At 48.2% G+C, this 19,304-nt stretch overlaps 1 protein-coding gene across 2 annotated transcripts in view; it reads left to right on the plus strand.

Annotated features, from left to right (window-relative positions):
• Nucleotides 1–19,304, plus strand: part of LOC147887864 (glutamine-dependent NAD(+) synthetase-like) — a 189,731-nt gene that overhangs the window by 135,397 nt on the left and 35,030 nt on the right. For both annotated transcript variants that reach the window (XM_087393417.1, XM_087393416.1), the window contains exons 11-12: nucleotides 9,764–9,859; nucleotides 9,988–10,116. In XM_087393417.1, the coding sequence (XP_087249543.1) occupies nucleotides 9,764–9,859; nucleotides 9,988–10,116 (225 nt within the window). The remainder of the gene's footprint in view (nucleotides 1–9,763; nucleotides 9,860–9,987; nucleotides 10,117–19,304) is intronic.

Raw genomic sequence — 19,304 nt, forward strand, 5'->3', positions numbered from 1 at the left:
TTGGTCATCCTCTTATCTCCTTAGCTATTGAGGATGGCCGTTGCGTCGCTGGCTCTCTTGATGGCTATGGCAACTTCCTGACTTCTGACTCGCCAACCTCTTCTAATTAGGATGGTGTAAATTCTCCATGTGCAGGTGAGCTGGATCACCGCACCATTGAACCACTGTGTAACTGTAAATACTCCTGACAGCTCCATGTGCTAAGCTCACTCTCCATGTGCGCAGCTCTCGATGTGATCGCCTTGGACATGATACTCCTAGTTGACCTATGGTTGACATGTGTCGATGCATGGTTGCCTTGAATAGTACTCTTGGATGAACCCATGTGATCAACTCCTCCTGTCGACAGGCGTTGACCACGTGACAATGTGTGTTGACCACATGTTGACCATGTGTCAAAGGTCGCACTTAGAGAGAGAAAATGGCACGGGGTGAAAAAGGGAGGCCTCACTTAGAGAGATAAAGTGGCATGGGGTGAAAAGGGAAGGTCGCACTTAGAGAGAGAAAGTGGCATGGGTTGAAAAAGGGAGGCCTCACTTGGGTGAAAAGGGGAGGTCGCACTGAGAGAGAGAAAGTGGCATGGGGTGAACAGGGGAGGCCTCACTTAGAGAGAGAAAGTGACAAGAGATTTAAAGAGGAGGCCTCACTTAGAGAGAGACAGTGACATTGGGGTGGAAAGAGAAGGACCCATGTAGAGAGAGAAAGTGGCACCAGGTGCAGAGAGGAGGACCCTTGTAGAGAGAGAAAGTGGCACTCAGAAGGAGAAGATGTCACCAGGGAAAGAGAAGGCAAGAGTGTATATAGAAGGACTAGGAGGGTGTTTCCTCATTGATCATGGTACCTCTTGATGCGTGACCCATAGACTGGTGCAGGTAGGAGTCTGCCTTCCAAAGTGGCCAAGTAGTCTCCGCCGCTACTTGAAATAAGCTTGGCAATGAGAAATGGGCCTGTCCAACCACTTACAAACTTAGGTTTTTGTTTGAGAAATTTACTGGAATACAAGAGTACTAAATCACCAACTTTGAAATTTCTTTTTCTGAGGTTTCGGTCATGCCAAGCTTTTTGTCGTTTCTGCCACACTTCTTGAGCGAAGATTGCTTCACGTCGATGCTCTGCTAGTGACTTCAAATCCCACAAGTGTTCCATTGTGCAGGCTTCAAAGTTGTCATTTTTATCTAGAAGAACTCTGTGGGTGTCAAGATGAAATTCATAAGGCATGACGGGGGCCTCCAGTCCATAAACCAGCTATGTGGTGTCCATTGTAGTACCCCTAGTGACCGTTCTCTTATACATGTATGGACTATTGCAAAGTCCAAAGGGCATCCTTTCGTAAACTAGTTCAGGTAGACCCTGTGCATGTGGTTCTGGGTGGATTTCTGATACTGCAAGTAGGTGTTCTTCGGGATCTTCTTGTTGGCATAGTTTCACCATGTTGACGGCTAAGGAGCCCAGGGCTCCCATCCAATCCAAAATGATAGCTTCCTCGTCTTCTTGATCAGCCTGATCCAACAAGTAGGTCAAACTTTCGAATCCTTCCAGGGTTGTCTCCTCATTGATATCTTGGTCACCACCCATGGGCCAGTCCCCACAAGCCCAATGCTCCTCTTCGGCTTTGGGAGCAAACGAAAGCACTCTCATCATCAGCAGCGCTCTCAGAACGTCCTTGGCAATGGCAGAATTGTAGGCTTTTGGGCGATCAGGACTAAGGAGTCAGGAGGTATTTATGTGAGACAGAGCCGTTTGGCAGTTAAATTAAGGCCAACTAAGCTGTCGAGTGGGTACCTGAAGCTTCAGATTCCGGTCCCTCGAGGCTCGGATGCCAAATTCTGAATAGGCCCGTGATTTTCAGATCTTACAAGGAGAGTAAAAAGGCTTTTTTGACAAGGGGCTGTACCAAAATGCAGCTGGGCGTGCTGGGTGCTTGTTCTTCAAAATCCTCCTCTCCCAGTTCTATTGGTATGTGCCTTGCCTATCCTGTGACCATATCTATTTCGAGGGATGTGGATCCCAGGGGCAATCGAACTTCACATAAGTTGAATGGCCTTAGTGGACCGCAACCATGGCCTACCAAGAAGTAGAGGGTAAGTCTGTTCATTTTCGGTCATATCAAGGACAACAAAATTGGAGAGAAAAGTTACTCTGCCAATCTTCATGTGAATACCTTTGATTGCACCCATTGGTTTTACTCTGTGTTGATCAGGCATGCGTACTTGAAAGTAAACATCACTTGTCAACCTCAACCCCAGTTTTTGGAGTGTACCTTTTGGTATAATGTTTACAGCCACCCCACCATCAAGGAAGACGTCCTTCAGCTCCACTCCATGAATCTAATGTCTCTGGTGTTGGCTCACTCGGAGTAGATCCCTTCTGTCGACCTCCTGGGAGGTGGTTAAGAAATGTAATGGTTTGATGCTTGATTTGGGGGGACAATAGACAAAGACCTCATCCTCCTAGCCTCTGGCCGAGGGTCGAAGCTCACATGAGGATGCGGATGTACGTTTGAATTGTGAGTCATTATATCCCGTGGTTCCTCTTCCATCACCCCTTTCCCTTTTGCCTGGGCGGGACTAGGTCTTGTCCCCACCGCCCCTTCTCTGTTGAGTGATGTTGGGGACAAAGTGGAAGGACCTACTTGTGCCTCATTATCCCGGTGCTGTCCGAGGCTTATCACTTTTGTTGCAAACCTCACAGTTCTGGACTTGTTTGAAGATCTCTCGTAACACTCTTTACCACCTCCTGATACCTCAAAGGCATAGAGTGATCACCCGAGGATGAGGCACTTCCAGAGTTAGTGGTTGACCTTAATGGCTGTGTGCCCTTCGAGTTTGTTTGTGAATCACTATCAGAAGCAAGCATGGGTGGTTTATTCTTGGGCGTACTGTGTACCTTGGAGGGGGAGAATGACCTTGGTGGGGAAACACTTGTCGAACTGATTGGTGCTGAAGTCTCCAGTGCTGACTCTTAGTCATCCTTACATTTGTCACCTTTTGTTTGTGACCGTGTCACAGCACCCAACACTGTGCCAATCAAATGGGGGCTGTTGCCCTCCCCCGCCACTACTACATCAACCATATTCACTTGGGATGCAGGTTCCACTCTTCCATTGGGACAATCTCTAGTGTAGTGGTCGTTTGTGTTGCACTGTGTACAAGAGGGTCCCCTGAATGGCTGTGTACAATCATTTTGGTAGTGGCCATACTCACCACATCTGTAACACATGATGGGTCTTCTAAATTTTGTACCTCTGCCTGCACCTCCACGTCCACCTTGGAAACCACCCCTTAGACCATGTTGATAAGGGGGTCCATAGCCACCTCCTGACATAGGTGGTTGGTACAGTGCATAGTAAGGCTGAGGATAGAAATAAGGGGAACCAATTGAATTGGGCACAGGAGCTTGGAGCAAAGGGGGAGTCGGAAGCAATGGAGGTGGCATGACAGGAGGAGGTGGTGGCTCAGATGCTTGTGCAAGAGGGGGAGCAGGAGGTACTCCTACTGGGCCATAAGTTATGGGTACCGTTCTGTTGACTGCAGCAACTAGAGGTTCCCCCGAGGTATACTCTGGAAGAAGCTTCCTTAATCCTTTGAGGTACCTACACTCAGAGGCATCATGTCCATGGATCTCACAAAATGTACAAAATGAGGTAGAAGTAGGTACCTTACGCTTGGAGGGGCACTCCCAGTAACCATGGTTAGAACCCTTGCATTCTGTGCACCAAAGACCACTTCGAATCTGGGCCTCAAAGGACGACTGACCATCCACCTTTCTTCTATCTTTGAGGCCTTCTTTGATTTCTTCTAACTCCTTGAGTTGCTACCATGCGGATGATCCCTCCTCTCTTGGGAGTTGGGTGGTCGTAGTCGTTGACGAGGCAAAACTTAGGTGTGACCGTTCCATCTTGACAACTTCTTTTAGGAAGTCTTGAAGTGAGGCATGTTCAGTACATCTTTGCCGCCAAGACCCTCATCCTTGTGTACATCTCAGAGATGCTTTCTCCGAGCTTCATGGTGTCAGTGGGTAACTCTTGGACAATCATGTGTTCGAATTTTTCCAACTTGAAAGTGCGTAAGAATTCCTCTCTTAGGTTTGTCCATGTCTGGAAGTGGTCAGGGGGAAATTGACTGTACCATACATCCGCAGCATCCTCAAATGAGGAGGGGAAGATGTGAAGGAACGCATGCTCATTCTCCACACCTTTAGCTCTACACGCTGTGAGGAATTTCCTCACATGAGCTTCCGCATCCTCATGGAGGTGGCCTTTGAACTTTTGAGTCTTCACGTGGACCTTGTTGAGTAGCTCCAGAAGTCTAGCTCTGTCTGCAGAACTGAGAACGGCGGCCATCCCCACTTGAGAGACTGGAGAAGATGCAAGAGTTGGAGGGAGTCACGATGGGGCTGTAATGAGTGTTGGTGCTTCAGAGGAGGAGACCACACCGACAACACCTCCTGTGGAGGACCACAATGGGGAAGTCACTAGTGATGTAGCCATAGAGGAAGTGTACCTAGATGGTAGCGCATACGCGAAGGGTCTCGGTGTTGCAGAGGGAAAGGGTGAGAACATAGAAGATGTGGGGGTTCAAGAGGATGGGAGAGCATTTGGGAAAGAGAGGGACGGAGTTGAAGTCATGGATGAGTAGATAGTAGGGAAGGAAGGAGGTGGTGGAAAAGGCAGCATTGGTGTGGATGGAAAGGGAGATGAAACCATCATGGCAGGTAAAGGCATGGCCGGAGCAAAAGTACCCCCCAGTGGGGTAGATGTAGAAGAAAGATTAGCTAGGAGCTCGGAGCTATGCATAACAGATGAGGTAGCAGCTTGTCCAGCAGAGGTCGAGGCGGGAGCAGATGGAGTCACCACTCCGGCAGAAGAGGTGGTTGATGAAGACATCGTTGTAAGAGGAGGAGACGGGCTGCCTTGACCTTGATGAGTCCCTGAGGAGCCCTCGTCCTTAGTACCCTCTTCTTTCACCTGTTCTCTGCTTTGCACTTCTTCTTCTCCGGAGTGAGGATCTAACCATCAGGGTTCTTGTTGATCCAAGTCAATGAGAGTGTCGATGAAGTTACTTGCTTTGGCTATTGCTCCAATGGGCTCACTTTGTGCTCGAGTTGAGGACTTTGCAAACTTACGTCGCACGTAATGCTTCTTGTACCTAGTTTGGTCTGCCAGAAGTCTTTTCTCCACTCTCCTCAAGTACCTCCTAGTTCTCTCACTAGCTCCTTTAAATGTTTCAGAACTGTCAGCTCTGCTCCTCTCCTCGTGAGCTCTGCTGCCCCCTCCCCCCCTTCCTCTCTCAGCCAGCCCCTTCTCCCTCTCCCTCACCCTCGCTGCCCCCCCTCTCCCTCCCCTCGCCAGCCCCCTCTCCCTCTCTCCCTCTCTCCTCCTCTCCCTCTCTCCCGCTCCCCTTCCTCCTCCCTGCCCTCCCTCTCCTTCACCCGCCAGCCCCCCCGCCCTCCTCCTCCACCCCCACCCCCTCCCTCCTCCTCCCCCGCTCATCCCCTCCCCCTCCCCGCCAACCTCTCTCCCCCCTCCCTCACCCTCCCGTTCCCCTCCCTCCTCCCCGCCCTCCCTCTCCTCCACCTGCCAACCCCCTCGCCCCCTTCCTCCACCCCCGCCCCCTCCCTCCTTCTCCCCCGCCCACCCTCTCCCCCTTCGCCAGCCCCCTCTCCCTCGCCGCCATCCCCCTCTCCCTCCCTCACCCTCCAGCTCCCCTTCCTCCTCCCCGCCCTCCCTCTCCTACACCCGCCAGCCCCTCCACCCCTCTCCTCCACTCTCGCCCCCTCCCTCCTCCTCCCCTGCCCTCCCTCTCCCCCTATCTGCCTTCCCTCCCCCCTTGCCAGGCCCCTCGCCCGCTCTCCCACCCCCGTGCCCCGTCCCCTCCTTTTCTCTCCCCTGCCCTCTCTCTCCCTCCCAGCCAGCCCCCCACTCCCTTCCTAACCCGCAGCTCCCCTCCACCTCCCTCCGCCCCCTCTCCCTTGCCCCCCTCCTGCCCCTCCGCTGTTGCCTCCCTGCCTCCTCTCCTCCTCTTCCCCTCTCTCCTACCCTCTCCTTTTCTCCTTCCTCCAGTGCCCTTTTTTCAGGGCATCCTCATTGATTGGCGAATGGATCCCCACTCAGCCAATCTTTGTCCACTTTCACCGGCTGCGAGAATCGTCATTTTTTCAGAAGATGAGTTGCAGTAGCTCAAGAAAGATATGGAACTAGAGGGCTTCACATCACTTTTCGCCCGCATCTTTGGATCACACCCTTCCAGATCACAGGCTAGAGATTGGATGCTAGTGGCGTTACCAGGAGATCTCGCCCCACACCTCAGAGATGTTCGACTTTTGGGACGTGGATTCTTCCAAGTGGTTTTCGACTCCCACGAGTCCACAACTCTTGTTTTCAAAGCTAATCCTCTGGCTTGGAGGATTTTTCTTTTGCCCTACGCCTTGGGCTTCGATCCGGTCGAGGAGGACAGTTAGGTCACATCACTGTTTATTAGATTTCCTGGTCTTCCTCAGGTTTACCATCCACTTCTTGCTACTATCGGAGCCACATTCGGAGTGGTCACTGAGATCCCCACACTTCCTGGCATGCCTTCTTTCTCGGCAGAGACAGTCAGAGCGGACGGGGTGCCTTGAGTTAGGGTCATTGTCTTTGACCCTAACATCTCAGATGACCACATCATGCTTCAGCACCCAAATGGCTCTCTCTTTCGACAGAGAGTTGAGATTGCAGGTAGGCAGGACCAGTGCAGGACCCTTGGGCACTTTGCTAGAGATTGCCCATGGAAGAGAAAAAGACCCAAGAGGTCTTCTGGTGCGGCTCCTTCAGGTACTACCCCGACTGCACCTCCCCAGTGCCCTGTACCACGCACTCCAGAACCAACAAGAGCAACAGGGCGCCCTAGTTCACGCACCCCAGGACCACCAGGGGCAGCATGCCCAAAGCCCATAGCACACCCAGTACCACGATGGAGAGCGATCAAAGCGGCTCCCTTACCTCAGGAGGAGACCTTTGATCCGGTTCAGACAGACACCATTCAGACTCTAGAGGTAGATGTTGCTGCAGCCCGAGACACTACAGTTCCACACCAGGAGGGGCCTTTAGATGCATCAGTACCAGCCCCAGTTACTTTGGTTTTTGATCATAAGGGGGATATTGATACTTCTTTCCCACAGACTGTTCCTGCCACAGTCAGGACGACCGAGGGAATGCATGCACAGATGAGGACTCTAGATTCCTCTTCAACCCAGTCACAGGACTCCTCAATCCCCAGCTCTAGTTCTGTTGATAGAGGCTTGGCAGGTCCTGCTTCTCCATCTTCCACGAGTGCAGGTCTTCTTCGCACTCCTTGTCCAGACCTGCTTCTCAGGAACTCTTTTTCGGGATTTCGTTACCAAAAATATTCTCGAGACGCGTCCATATCGCCTTGCCCGTTGATTTGAAGTCGATGTGATGAATCAAAGTATCATCGAGGCAAAGTCCGATGATAGTAATATCTTTTGAGTTGTGTTGCTTCCGTTTCTTGAGTTGTTGAGGATTCGTTGTGGAAGCGTCATCCTCAATAGCATCCCATACATTTTCTTTCATGAGGAGCAGCTGAACCTTAGTTTGCCAAGTAGGGAATCCTTCCCCCTTGAACTTCTCCACGAGCAACGAGTTTGAAGAGAGAGAACTCATTGTGTACCTCGGGAAATTGCAACTTCAATCTTCTGCACTTTAGGAGCAGAAAAAGAGATGAAACTGAGGACTGGAATTGAAGGCAGAAGAGGAGAAGGATAGAGATGTCATCATGCGGGATATGGATCAGCAATTTGTGGGCAAATTGAGGATGTCTCAGCTCATGTGGAGGAGAAGAGACAATGAGCAGCAATGGCACGCATAATGACGCCAATGGTCGATGTAGTAGCAGCTCTCTTCAAGAAGGTCGTTTTTTCAAAAATAGGCTTCAAATGAGGTCGCTTTTAGGACGACCAGTAATAGAAACATCTCCACAACAGTAAGCAACTATTTCTTTCACAAAAATGCTCCCAAAACGGCAAAAACGAACTGTTTTTGAGCAAAAAAATAGGCTGCCTTTTTCCTCTACAAAGATGCCCACAAATGCCCACAAGAATGGTTATTGAGTTGCTCCTTTTTACATGGGCAACAAACCAAGCTCCATAGCTTCCGAAGGTGAGGCTAAGGTAGGAGAAGAGAACAAGATGGGGAGAAAGGAGTGGAAGGGAGCTCAATCATGGAGGAGAGGATGGCTTACATTTGCGGGCTTCCCTCATCCTCTAGATTGAGCATGGAGAAGGGAAAGGTAGGAAAGGAGGCTATGATACAACATGAAGGTGCATTGTGGAGAGGAAGAGAGAGAGGGTAGGCTAGGGAGAGAGATAATAATACTCAAAGAGAGACATAATGAAATGGAAATGAAATAGCAAGAGCAATGAACAAAATGAAAGTACTCACATGTAGACCAAAGAGCTTGTAGGCTTGATACTTGATTGATTTGACACTAGACAAGTACAGCTCTTATATAGAGCACACACACATATGAACACCAATGCATATGGGATGACTCCCAATGTGACATGTGGCATCCATAGGAGACACTAGACTAGAACTCACACTAGAACACACCAAACTGACTCATCTTGACTCCATTTCCGAACAGTATGAACAGTGTCCACTTCAGCAATAGAAGCATCTTAAAATGCATAAGAACATGGTGCAATGTCAAAATTTGACAACACAAAAGAATAGGACAATCAATGTCCAATGCAATTCCAATATTACCAACATGACAAAAAAGTGCTTATTCCACAAGACCGCATACACTGCTGACATCAAGTCATAATATCATCATGAACGCATCCTCATCAACAATGCCGATGCGAATGCCATGTATGAAAACCTTCAAATAGAAACAGAAGGCATATATAACATGCAAAGGTACTCTCATAAAATAGAATCCAAGGATACAATAGACACCCAAAAGTATGGATTATTCCGACATGTGAAATGCATAAGATACAATGATGCAAGATTAAAAGCAAGAACAACAAACATATGACAATGGAACTCAAAAGCCACCATATATACAAGTGCTAGCATATATAGCACACTTCACACAACATGCATCAATTGCATAAGAACACCGTCCCGCTACATGGTAATTGCAAACAATCGACTATCGTCCAATTGACCAGTGTTAGAAGATGTACAACTATTGCAAAAGCAGTTTCACAAAGGAAATACTCCACACTTATGGAGCAATTGTTTACAGAGCTACCCACCTGCTCAAGGGTTTGGGACTCGTCTATTTTCATTACTTGGTGAGTCCACGGAGCTGGATGGCATTGTATGTGTCCCCTCAGGTTGCTTTGGGAAGTAGTGTTTAGCTCTCACCCTCGTTCAAATTAACTGAAGGATGACCAAGTCTTGGAGTCAAAACTGGAGAAGCCGGTGTCTCTTAAAACCAGATCTTCTTGGTGCTGAGAAGATCCACCAATTTGTATTCGTATGACTCTTTCCCGAATAAGCAATCACTAAAGTCAGTTGGGAAGGATAAGGTGTGAGATTTGTTTTGGCCACTAGCTGTGTTGGGCTGTTGTTTGTTAATTTTTCCTTTGTTTGGCATGCATTGGTTTTAATTTATAATCTCATGAGACTGATGTTACTTTTTAATTTATACATTTCCATCCCTCTCTTGTTTGTTCCCAAAGGCCTTTTCATACAATTTTTGATATGCCTTCAAGATATTTATTTGGATTTGGTTCTCCTTTGCTGTAATAGTTGGATGAAGTGGACATGGGAATGACATATGAGGAGCTTTCAACCTATGGACAACATCGCAAGATTTCACGGCATGGTCCAGTATCAATGTTTCAGGTGCATCCGTTGAATCTTGGTTGGCTTGTAAACCTAGTCATTTCAATAATGGATTTCCTCTTGGTGCTATCAATACAAGCATTTTATCTTTCATTGTAGTTAATGCTTTGTGTTTGTGTTTCGCACAGCGTATCTGTCATGATATGCATGGAAGGTTGACTCCAGCAGAAGTGGCAACAAAGGTTAAGAATTTTTTTCGATACTATGCTTTGAACCGGCATAAAATGACCACTCTTACACCATCTTATCATGCCAAGGTAATTTCTTCTACCAAAGCCAAGGAAGCAGGAGTTTTGTTTCTCTTTTTACTTTCTGGGAGCAGCAATAGTTAAAGTACTAATTCCAGGTTTTGTTTTGCTCTCATCAAGCTTGGAAGATGTATATAGTCCAAAAAAGTGTCTTCACACATACCATGACCATTTGTGGCCACAAAATTTTTTTTTTCCCAAGAAAATTACTTCATTAAGTATGAATGAAAACCGCGAGAGCAAGCTCAAATGCGGGAGTACATCATGCAATGCATGAGGAAAAAACAGCTCAAAGTGAGCTAATAAAGAACCAAGGCAGAGGCTGAAAATGCCATCTCAACCCTGAAGGAAACTCAGAGAAGAAAGGAGATCCCCTCCAAACTCTGAAAAAAGTAACTCTCCTGGTAGTGGCTGCTCTAGAGGATCCTTGCATGCTCGCCCAAATGGCCATCAGAGTGTGTACTGTGTCAGTCCAAATACTGGCCACAGTCTGGGAAGGGTGAACCTGGATACCCTCCATTGCGTCTGTACACCTGGATCTCCAAATATGCCAAGTTGCAATGCTAGCCAAAATCTCCCAAGACGTGTCTACTGAGGCATGAGCAGCTTTGAAAGGAGTGAGGGAAACATCGTGGAGGGAATAAGACTCCATTGAGTGTCGCCGTACAATGAAAGTTGGATCTGGATCATGTCCCTCGAAAAACACCTGTGGGCCAGTAAGAGATAACCAAGCCACTGAACCCCAGGTCATATAGAAAGGTGCTGTATGAAAGATGCTGAAAATCCTAGCAACACCTTTCCAGATCGTCCTCGCCTGTCTGCACTCCTAAAGGCAATGTTGTACTGACTCAACTGCCATGTGAGAATAAGAACAAGTAGGATTAGCCCCGAACCTGGATCTCCACAGGTTCACTGCAATCCCTCCATGAATAGAAAGTCAAAAGAAAAGAGTGATCTTTCTATTCGTGAGGGATTTTCAGAGCTTATGCCAAAAGTTCTTCTGCACAGCTGCGGAAATCTGAAAACTATCCCAATGTGGTGCTCTGGAGGGCCTCCAACCTCTATTACTGAGCTGAAACCTCCGGGCATTTCTAACTTTGTAGCCAAAGAAGGGAAAGCTCTTCTCTCGGTGCCCCTCATCAATCCATTCCCACTCCCCTGGGTCCCATTGCAAGAACCTAATAGGGGAACCACCATACAACCAGAGTCTCCAAGACCCCAGTGCAAGGAGAATAGGATTAGGGTCAAGATTCCATTGCGAGTCCCTGCCCCACTCCATGAATCCTGCAATCCTGACAGGCTGAAATGCAACCTCCAAAAGAATATCATCAGAAGATCTGATAAGTCTGCCTCCCGACTGAACATTAAAGATAAGGTTATCCTCATGTGCATCCTGCAATGCAATGATCCGTAACGGAATGCCTGTCCCTGAGAACACTCCCTATCAAGTGGACTCTGTAAGCGGCATGTCATGTGTGTCAATCCACTCTGGCGAAATGGTTGCCTATATCTGCTGTATCCTGAGTGCACTCCCTCTGAGGTGGCCAACTGCTAGAAGTCTATGATCCTCTGGAAGTCTCATAAAGGCTTGCCAAGCGCCTATAGTAGAGGCAGGTCCCCTCTCCCATCTAGACCACGGCATATAATGTGATACTCCAAGTGGCCTGCCATGATGATCCAAAATCGAGTCATTCCACATGACTGGTTGCAGCCATGAGAGGAACTCTGCGAAGTGTGTTTCAGAAGCAGCCCCAAGCTTAATAGCAGCCATGAGAGGGGGAGGGGGGGATTTTTTTTTTCAAAAAAAGAGACTTCTATCAAGTAAGAAAGAAACTTGCTAGAGCAAACTCTGACCGGAAATACAACATCATGAAATCATGAGGATAAATAAAACCCCCTCAAAGTGAGGTGGAAAACAACCAAGGCTGAGGTTGAAAGTGCCACCTCAACCCTGTAGGAGTCTCAGAGAAGAAAGGAGATCCTTCCATTCCCTAAAGAAAGAAGCCCTCCTAGCTGAGGCTGCACGGGAGTCTCCCTGTATACTCATCCATATGGCCATCAAAGTATGTACGGTGTCTGTCCAGATGTCTGTCCAGATACTAGCCAAAGTGTGTGAGGGATGAACCTAAGTAGCCTCCATAGCCTGTGTGCATCTGGCTCTCCAGATATGCCAGGATGCTATGCTTGCTAAAATCTCCCAAGAAGTATCCACAAAGGCATGTACATCTGTAAAAGAAAGGTGTGGTACCACATCCAACGAACAGGACTCAATCTGATGACGTCGAACCAAAATGGCCCGAGAGGAGTCAAGTCTCTCATAGAATACCTGAGGCCTTGTAAGAGAAAGCCAAGCCACTGAGCCCCATGTCATAAAGAATAGGGAGTGGGCAAAGTGACTGAAAATCCTAGCTACTCCCATCCAAATCATCCTCGCCTGTGTGCAATCCCATAAACAATGCTGAATAGTCTCCGAAGCAGAGAGGCAACGAGGGCAAGTAGGGTCGGCTCCGAACCTGGATCTCTAAAGGTTCACTGCAATCCCACCATGGATAGAAAGCCAAAAGAAGAGAGTGATCTTTCTATTCCTGTGGGATTTCCAGAGTCTCCTCCAGAAGCACCTCTGCAGATCCACAGTGATATCAAATGTCTCCCAATAAGGAACTCTGGAAGGTCTCCAACCTCTACTACTGAGCTGAAATCTCCTCGCATTACTGACCATGTAACGAAAGAAGGGGATGCTCTTCTCCCGATGCCCTGCGTCAATCCACTCCCACTCTCCAGGGTCCCACTGCAAACACCTAATGGGAACTCCCCCGTAGAGCCAAAGCCTCCAAGACCCGGTGGAGAGTAGTCGGGGGTCTGGGTCGAGGAACCGCTCTGAATCTGATCCCTACACCAAAAGACCTACAACCCTGATAGGCTGAAAAGCAGACTCAAGCAAGATGTCCTCTGTGGATCTGAGCAATTTGCCACCATCCTGCATAGTAAAAACTAAAGCATCCTCTTGTGCATCTCGAAAGGCCAAAACCTGAAGCGGAACACCACCTCTCGTAAAAGTACCTGCCCAAGTGGAGCAAGTGAGTGGCATATCATCTGTGTCTAACCACTCTTCTGGAAGGGCTGCCTCAATCTGCAAGATCCTCCCTACACTCCCTCTGAGATGTCCTGTCAACTGAGACTTGGTCTCCTTTGGAAGCCTGCGGAAAGCTTTCCAAGACCCCAAAGATGATGCAGGTCCCCTCTCCCACCTGGACCACTGCATGTAGAGTGAGGCACCAAGTGGTCTGCCATGATCATCTAAAATACTGTTATTCCACATGATGGGTTGCCTATCAATCTCTTCATAATAGGAAGGAGGAATCCTCCGAAGAGTGAACCTGAAACTGGCCCATGCTTTCAGAATGGCAACCATGAGAGGGGGGGACGAAGGTGATCTGCGGTGTGCTGTGGTGAAGATCCACCTAATATTGCTCATCCGGTCTCCTCCTGAATAAGGTGTGCACCTCTGTATGTTGCTAATAAGAAAGGCCTTCCACGGTTCCTGCCCTGGCATAAGTCCCCACACCACCATCTTGCATAGTAAAGCTCTGCACTGTAAATCTGGATCAATAATATTGAGACCCCCTTCCTGTGTAGGGAGGATAAGGGTCTCCCAAGCCACCCTGGCTAAGGTATCTGCTGTGCCATCAAGCCCACTTCAAAGAAAATTTCTGATCGGTCTCCTGAGCTGAGTGATGCAGTCCCTAGAATAGCACCAGCAAGAACAAACAAACCAGGCCATGGCCAAGAGGACCTGGTTGACCACCACAACTCTAGAGGCAAGATCCAGCTTGGCTGAGCTCCAAAAAAGGAGCTTCCTCCTGATGCTCTCCAACACGGGAGCAAACTGTTGCATGGAAGAAATATCCAAGCCGACCTGGCAGCCCAAATACCCGACAGGCACACCCCTCTGAACCCAAGTGAATCCTATGTCAAGCCCCAAACTGGAGTGTCCTCATCACTGATCCAAAAGCCATTGGATTTATGCCAATTTATCTGCACCCCTGTCGCCAAGCAAAATAAATCCAATGTTGTCCCGAAAGAAGTGAGCGTTTGTGAAAAGGCATCCAAGTAAACTGCTGTGTCATTTGCCAACTCACTGTCAAGTAACTCCTCTTTCCTTCTAATGGGAAGTCTCAGCCCAATGATGTCAGCTTGAGATCTAACATAGATACTCATAGCTTCGGCCACGAACAAAAAAAGGAAAGGAGCAAGGGGGCATCCTTGACGAATCGATCTGGAAATCTGAAATCTCTCACCCCTTACCCCACCAATAAGTACTTGGCTATGGGCTGATCTGTACAAGGAGGAAACATCTCTGATCCAAGCATCAGTAAAGCCAAAACATAGAAGGGTGCCGTCCAAAAAACCCCAATCTACTCTATCATAAGCTTTCTCAAAATCCAAAAGTAGAATGGCTAGATTCTGGCCGCTCTGCATGGCCCACTCTGAGGCTTCCCAGAAAGAGAAAATGTTATCAAAAATACTTCTGCCATGCACAAATCCCGTCTGAGTATCATGAATAAGATCTGGGAGAAGGGGCTGCAATCGGAGGCTGATTGCCTTGGCCAGAATTTTGTGACAAGTCCCTAGAAGTGTGATAGGCCTCCACTGGGACACTAGATTTCTGCAAGCTTCTTTCGGGATAAGGTAGATGAGACCTTCTGTAAGCGACCCGGGCATCTCACCAGAGTCCCAAATACCCTGCAGGGCTGAAGTAATGTAGTCTCCAATCATATCCCAGAATGCAATGAAAAAAGAGGGGGTAAGGCCATCCGAACCTGGGCACTTGCCCTTGTGAAGGGCTGAAAGTGCAGTCCTGAACTCTGTGTTGGTGAAAGGTGCATCAAGCAAAACATGCATATCCGGTTTCACCAACAAAGGGATGCTCTACCAAATAACCTGTCTAGCATCCTCTCTATCCTGTGTCTCAGGATCAGCAGTAAGAAGGGGGGCATAAAAATATGAAGCTATGCGCAAGACATCATTAGGATTTGTCTATAAAACCCCATGTGAGTCAATAAGTTGGGATACACTCTCTCTACTATGTCTAGGGCCAAGAGTAGAGAAAAAGTGTTTATTGACTCTGCCACCCATCTGAATCCAGAAGGACTCCCGTGCATGAAAGACATACTCTGCTCTCTGATCAAGCAATACTTGCTGATGAGACCTTGCTGCAGCAAGGCGCTCCTGAATCCAAGCATCTGAAGGCCGTTTCTGCTCTTCCCTCTGCAAAGCTGCCAACTGCTAGCGAACACCAATCTCACGTCTGAGAATATCTCGTCTCCTGGTATGAGCAACTGAGAGGTAGAAGTCGCTAATACCATAAAGGGCAGCAGCTACCTGTGATGGCAATGGCTTCCCACCCTGGACATGAGAAACCCATATCTGCAGGGTTGCCTCTGTAAGGTCCTCCTCTGTGTACAAGGCATCTGGAATCCTGATGTTGGCAGATTGGCCTCTCAAGTGAGGCTCTGAGATAGCCAGCACAATAGGAAAGTGGTCTGAAGTGGAAATCATAGCAGCAATGCATATCGATCCACCTCTGTCAAGTGCCCAATCGTCTACATAGAATCTGTCAATACGTGCATGAATAGGCATCTGCTGCCTCCTGTTCGACCAAGAGAACAGGAGGGACTATGGCTGAATAAGAAAGGCATCGTCCAACCAAGTATCTCTGCCACAGTAGTGAAAAAGGAAGGCATCCCAAGCTGCTTTCTCCAAAGAGTTAAGTCCTCCTTCTCTACCCCCTTTTTTGTCTGACGGTAACTCAACCATGTTAAAGTCACCTCCAATCACTGTAGGCCATCTCCTGGTGGTTCTAGTGATGCCCTATAAGCCATGGTATGTGCCTTGTACGCATAAATAAAGGCACTTATAGTGTTAGTGCTTTTTAGGCCACATAGGACACTTAGTCCTATGTGACACCTAGGACACTTAGTCCTAGGTCTAGGTACTTGTACCTTGTACTCCTTTGTTTTTGGTTTATCTAAGTTTGATGTGACGGGTGTTCTTCTGCAACCCTTTTAGAGAAAAGTGATATATTCTATTCAAAACAAATCATACAACAGGTGGGAGAGAAAGTACTCTATCCCTAGCCTCAACAATGTGGCCAAAAAGCCATGGTGGTGGTCTAAAATGCCACGACATCCCAAAAGGGGTCAAATGAAAAAATAATGAGCAGTCCCATGTCCTCATGAAGGATAGAAGTCTCCCACGAGCTGCCAAAGAGGTGCCTGTACACCGCTCCCACTGACTCCTGAGAGTGAAGATAATCTCCGCCCAAATGGAAGCAAGAGTGTCAGCCTCCGTGCATAAATGGCCCCCAAGGACAAAAGAGCATCGCGAACACCATATCCGCCATAGAGTGATGCTGGAAATCACCTCCCAGGCTATCCCTGCAGGTGAAGTAGGCATGAAATCCTGAGCAGGTACAGGTAACAAAAGTAAATCCTGCGGCTCCATGATGCTGACATCAGTCGGACCCCGTCTCTGGCGACGCTGCATGAAGAAACCGTGGTCTCCTGGCTCTGACTCAAAGAGAGCAAAGGCTCCAGATCCTCTCCCCCATAGGGCAGCACCCCATGTCATCAGAAAGGACTCGGATGTAACATATGAGAACAACCTGAAAATACCTGCCCATACCACTCTAGAGCTAGGGCAGCTCCATAAACAATGCTTACTAGATTCCTCTGCAAGCTGACAACGCATACACAAGGAGGGTCTACCCATCTGCTGAAGCCATGTACCCACCGGTATACCCCTATGTATAGTGAGCCAAAGAAAATAGGATACTTTCCTGGCTCTACTAATGCCCCAAAAATGAGTCCAGTAGTTCAGCAAGAGCTCTGCAGTAAGTCCCTGTGAATGCCAATGCTGAGAAGCTGATGGTCGGTGATGAGAGTCTCTCTGCTAAAGCCTGTAACCTGCCCTCGTCGAGTACTGGAAGAAGGGAAGAGGACGGCCGCCTGTCACCGGAGCAGGCCACATCCACTCACCTAGTCGAGCTCCACGAGAGGTCGACCCTGAAAAATCCATAGTCTCCATCTAGGATCCTCTGCAATGGTCAACCTGGAGGGATCTGTGGCCCATTCCTTACTCAGGCAACCAATGACCCTGACCCTCTGCCAAAGGAGCTCCTGTCGATCCAGTGGCTGAGTGGGATACAATCTGTGAGAGGAGTCCGACTCAAAATAAGTAAATGGTGCCGGTCCTAAACGAACTCCAATGCATAGCCCAGCCTCACTAAAACAACCTGACCAAGTAGAGATGGGATGAACATAGGCTGGATCTGTAAGCGTATCCCTCCACTCCTGCGGAATAGCTCTCATGATCAATAATCTGGTGGCAGCAATCTGTCCAAGTGGTCCGTGTCTATCTCTGATCTCCTCCTCTGACATCTCCACACCTCCCCTGAACCAATATCCCACAACCCCCTGAGCATGCCATCTGGCCAAGGGAGTCCTAAGTTCTGTACCAGGGGAAGATCCCTGATACCGAACTAGGGGAAGTTCCCTCCTCCAGAGAGGAAATTGCTCGTCAGCCACTTTATCTGCGACCCTTTGATACCTGCACTCTCTCTCTCATTCGACCCTTCAGTGGTATCAGAGCTAGGATCTTCTTCCTGTGCACCCTTTTCGTACAGATAGTACTAGTTGCCCGTACACCTGCCGTACAGTGCTGTACCTGTTCCCAAGCACCCTTTCCGTACAGATCGTACTAGTTGCCCGTACACCTGATGTATTGTGCTGTACCTGCTCCATCGTTCAACAGATCTACTATCCTGTGCCATTTCTCCGTACAGTCCGTACAATAAAGTACAGATACCGTACGTTTCCTGCAGCTGCTGTTCCAGGGACTTCTAGGAGTTTTTCATCGGCGACTTCACAGGCGTCTGTCCACACCACTTCGCAGATCTCCATCAGCTAGGTTAGGCCTTGTACGGCTGTCTTTTCACTTCGGGCTACTTCTACAGCAGATCGCGATCTGTCTAGGACACTCTTCAGGGATTTCCAGCAGCTACATCGTTAGCTCAAAGCCTTTTGAGGCAGTTCTAGCCATCATGTAGCTGCTCCTTCACCTCGACTTGCTGCTGCTGCTCTGCTGGAAACTCTATCTCCATTGCAGGTACTTCTACTGGCTAGCCGACCAGCTGGATACAAATTTTCAGCTCGCAATCTGCACTAGACTCTATTTCAAGGCACCTCCAAGTGGCGAATGCTCATCTACAGCAGGCGCCTACTCCACGCGAGTTATTTAGGAGCCTCTCTAGAGTTGTCCAATTTGCTCTCTACAGGATCCTACAGCCTCCCCTTTGCTGAACCTACTGCATTGTGACAGTATTTGACTATCAAACCCTAATTTCCAACAGGAAAATTTAGGGCTTTTGACATTTGGACCTTCAACCTGTCAGTACAATATTTTGGACAAGGTTGACAACTGAAATCTTTCCAAAAATTGAAGTTTTCAGTTAATTTCAGGTTCAGGACTGTCACATTGTGCCACGTCATCACTCAAGTCAACAAAATTTGGGGCTTTTGTGTTGGGAGCTCAATTTCAGCTGGTGTTTGGGAAAGTAAATCATACTTTTGCAGTTTAAAGCCTTGAGGCTATACATTGGGTCAGATTTGCATACATTGGGTCACATTTGCAAAAATTTCAGCAAAATTTGGGGCTTTTTTGTATTTGCCCTCTTTTTGGCCTATTTGCCCTCAATAAATTTGGGGCTTTTGCCAGATTTACTGTTTTTGCAGTGAACATTGCCTGCCACAGTCACATTTGGGTCAGATCTGCATTTGCCCTTTGATTTAGGTCAGAAATTTGCAGATATTTGCTGTCATTTTTGGACAGCCAGCTTTTTGCAGTGATAGCCTTGAGGCTTTTTGGTTTTCAGGTCTTTTTCAGGGTATCACATTTGCTATGGCTGGGAACAATCAAGATTTATTTGGAGTTCTTCGTGAAGATGATAAGTTGGATGGCACCAACTATCCGATGTGGTCTTATCTCATGAAACATATTCTTGTTGCAAAGCATTTGTGGAATATTGTTTCTGGGGCTGATCTGAGGCCAGCCAATGCTACAGTGGTTGCCTCTACTGCTGGTCCTTCTGCAGGGGGTACTACTCCTGATGCCTCTTCCTCTAGCACTCCTGATGCTGC

Source organism: Dipteris shenzhenensis, chromosome 22 (genome assembly GCF_047967505.1).
Source record: "Dipteris shenzhenensis isolate YYH24624 ecotype China chromosome 22, Dip_SZ_1.0, whole genome shotgun sequence".
Lineage (NCBI taxonomy): Eukaryota > Viridiplantae > Streptophyta > Polypodiopsida > Gleicheniales > Dipteridaceae > Dipteris > Dipteris shenzhenensis.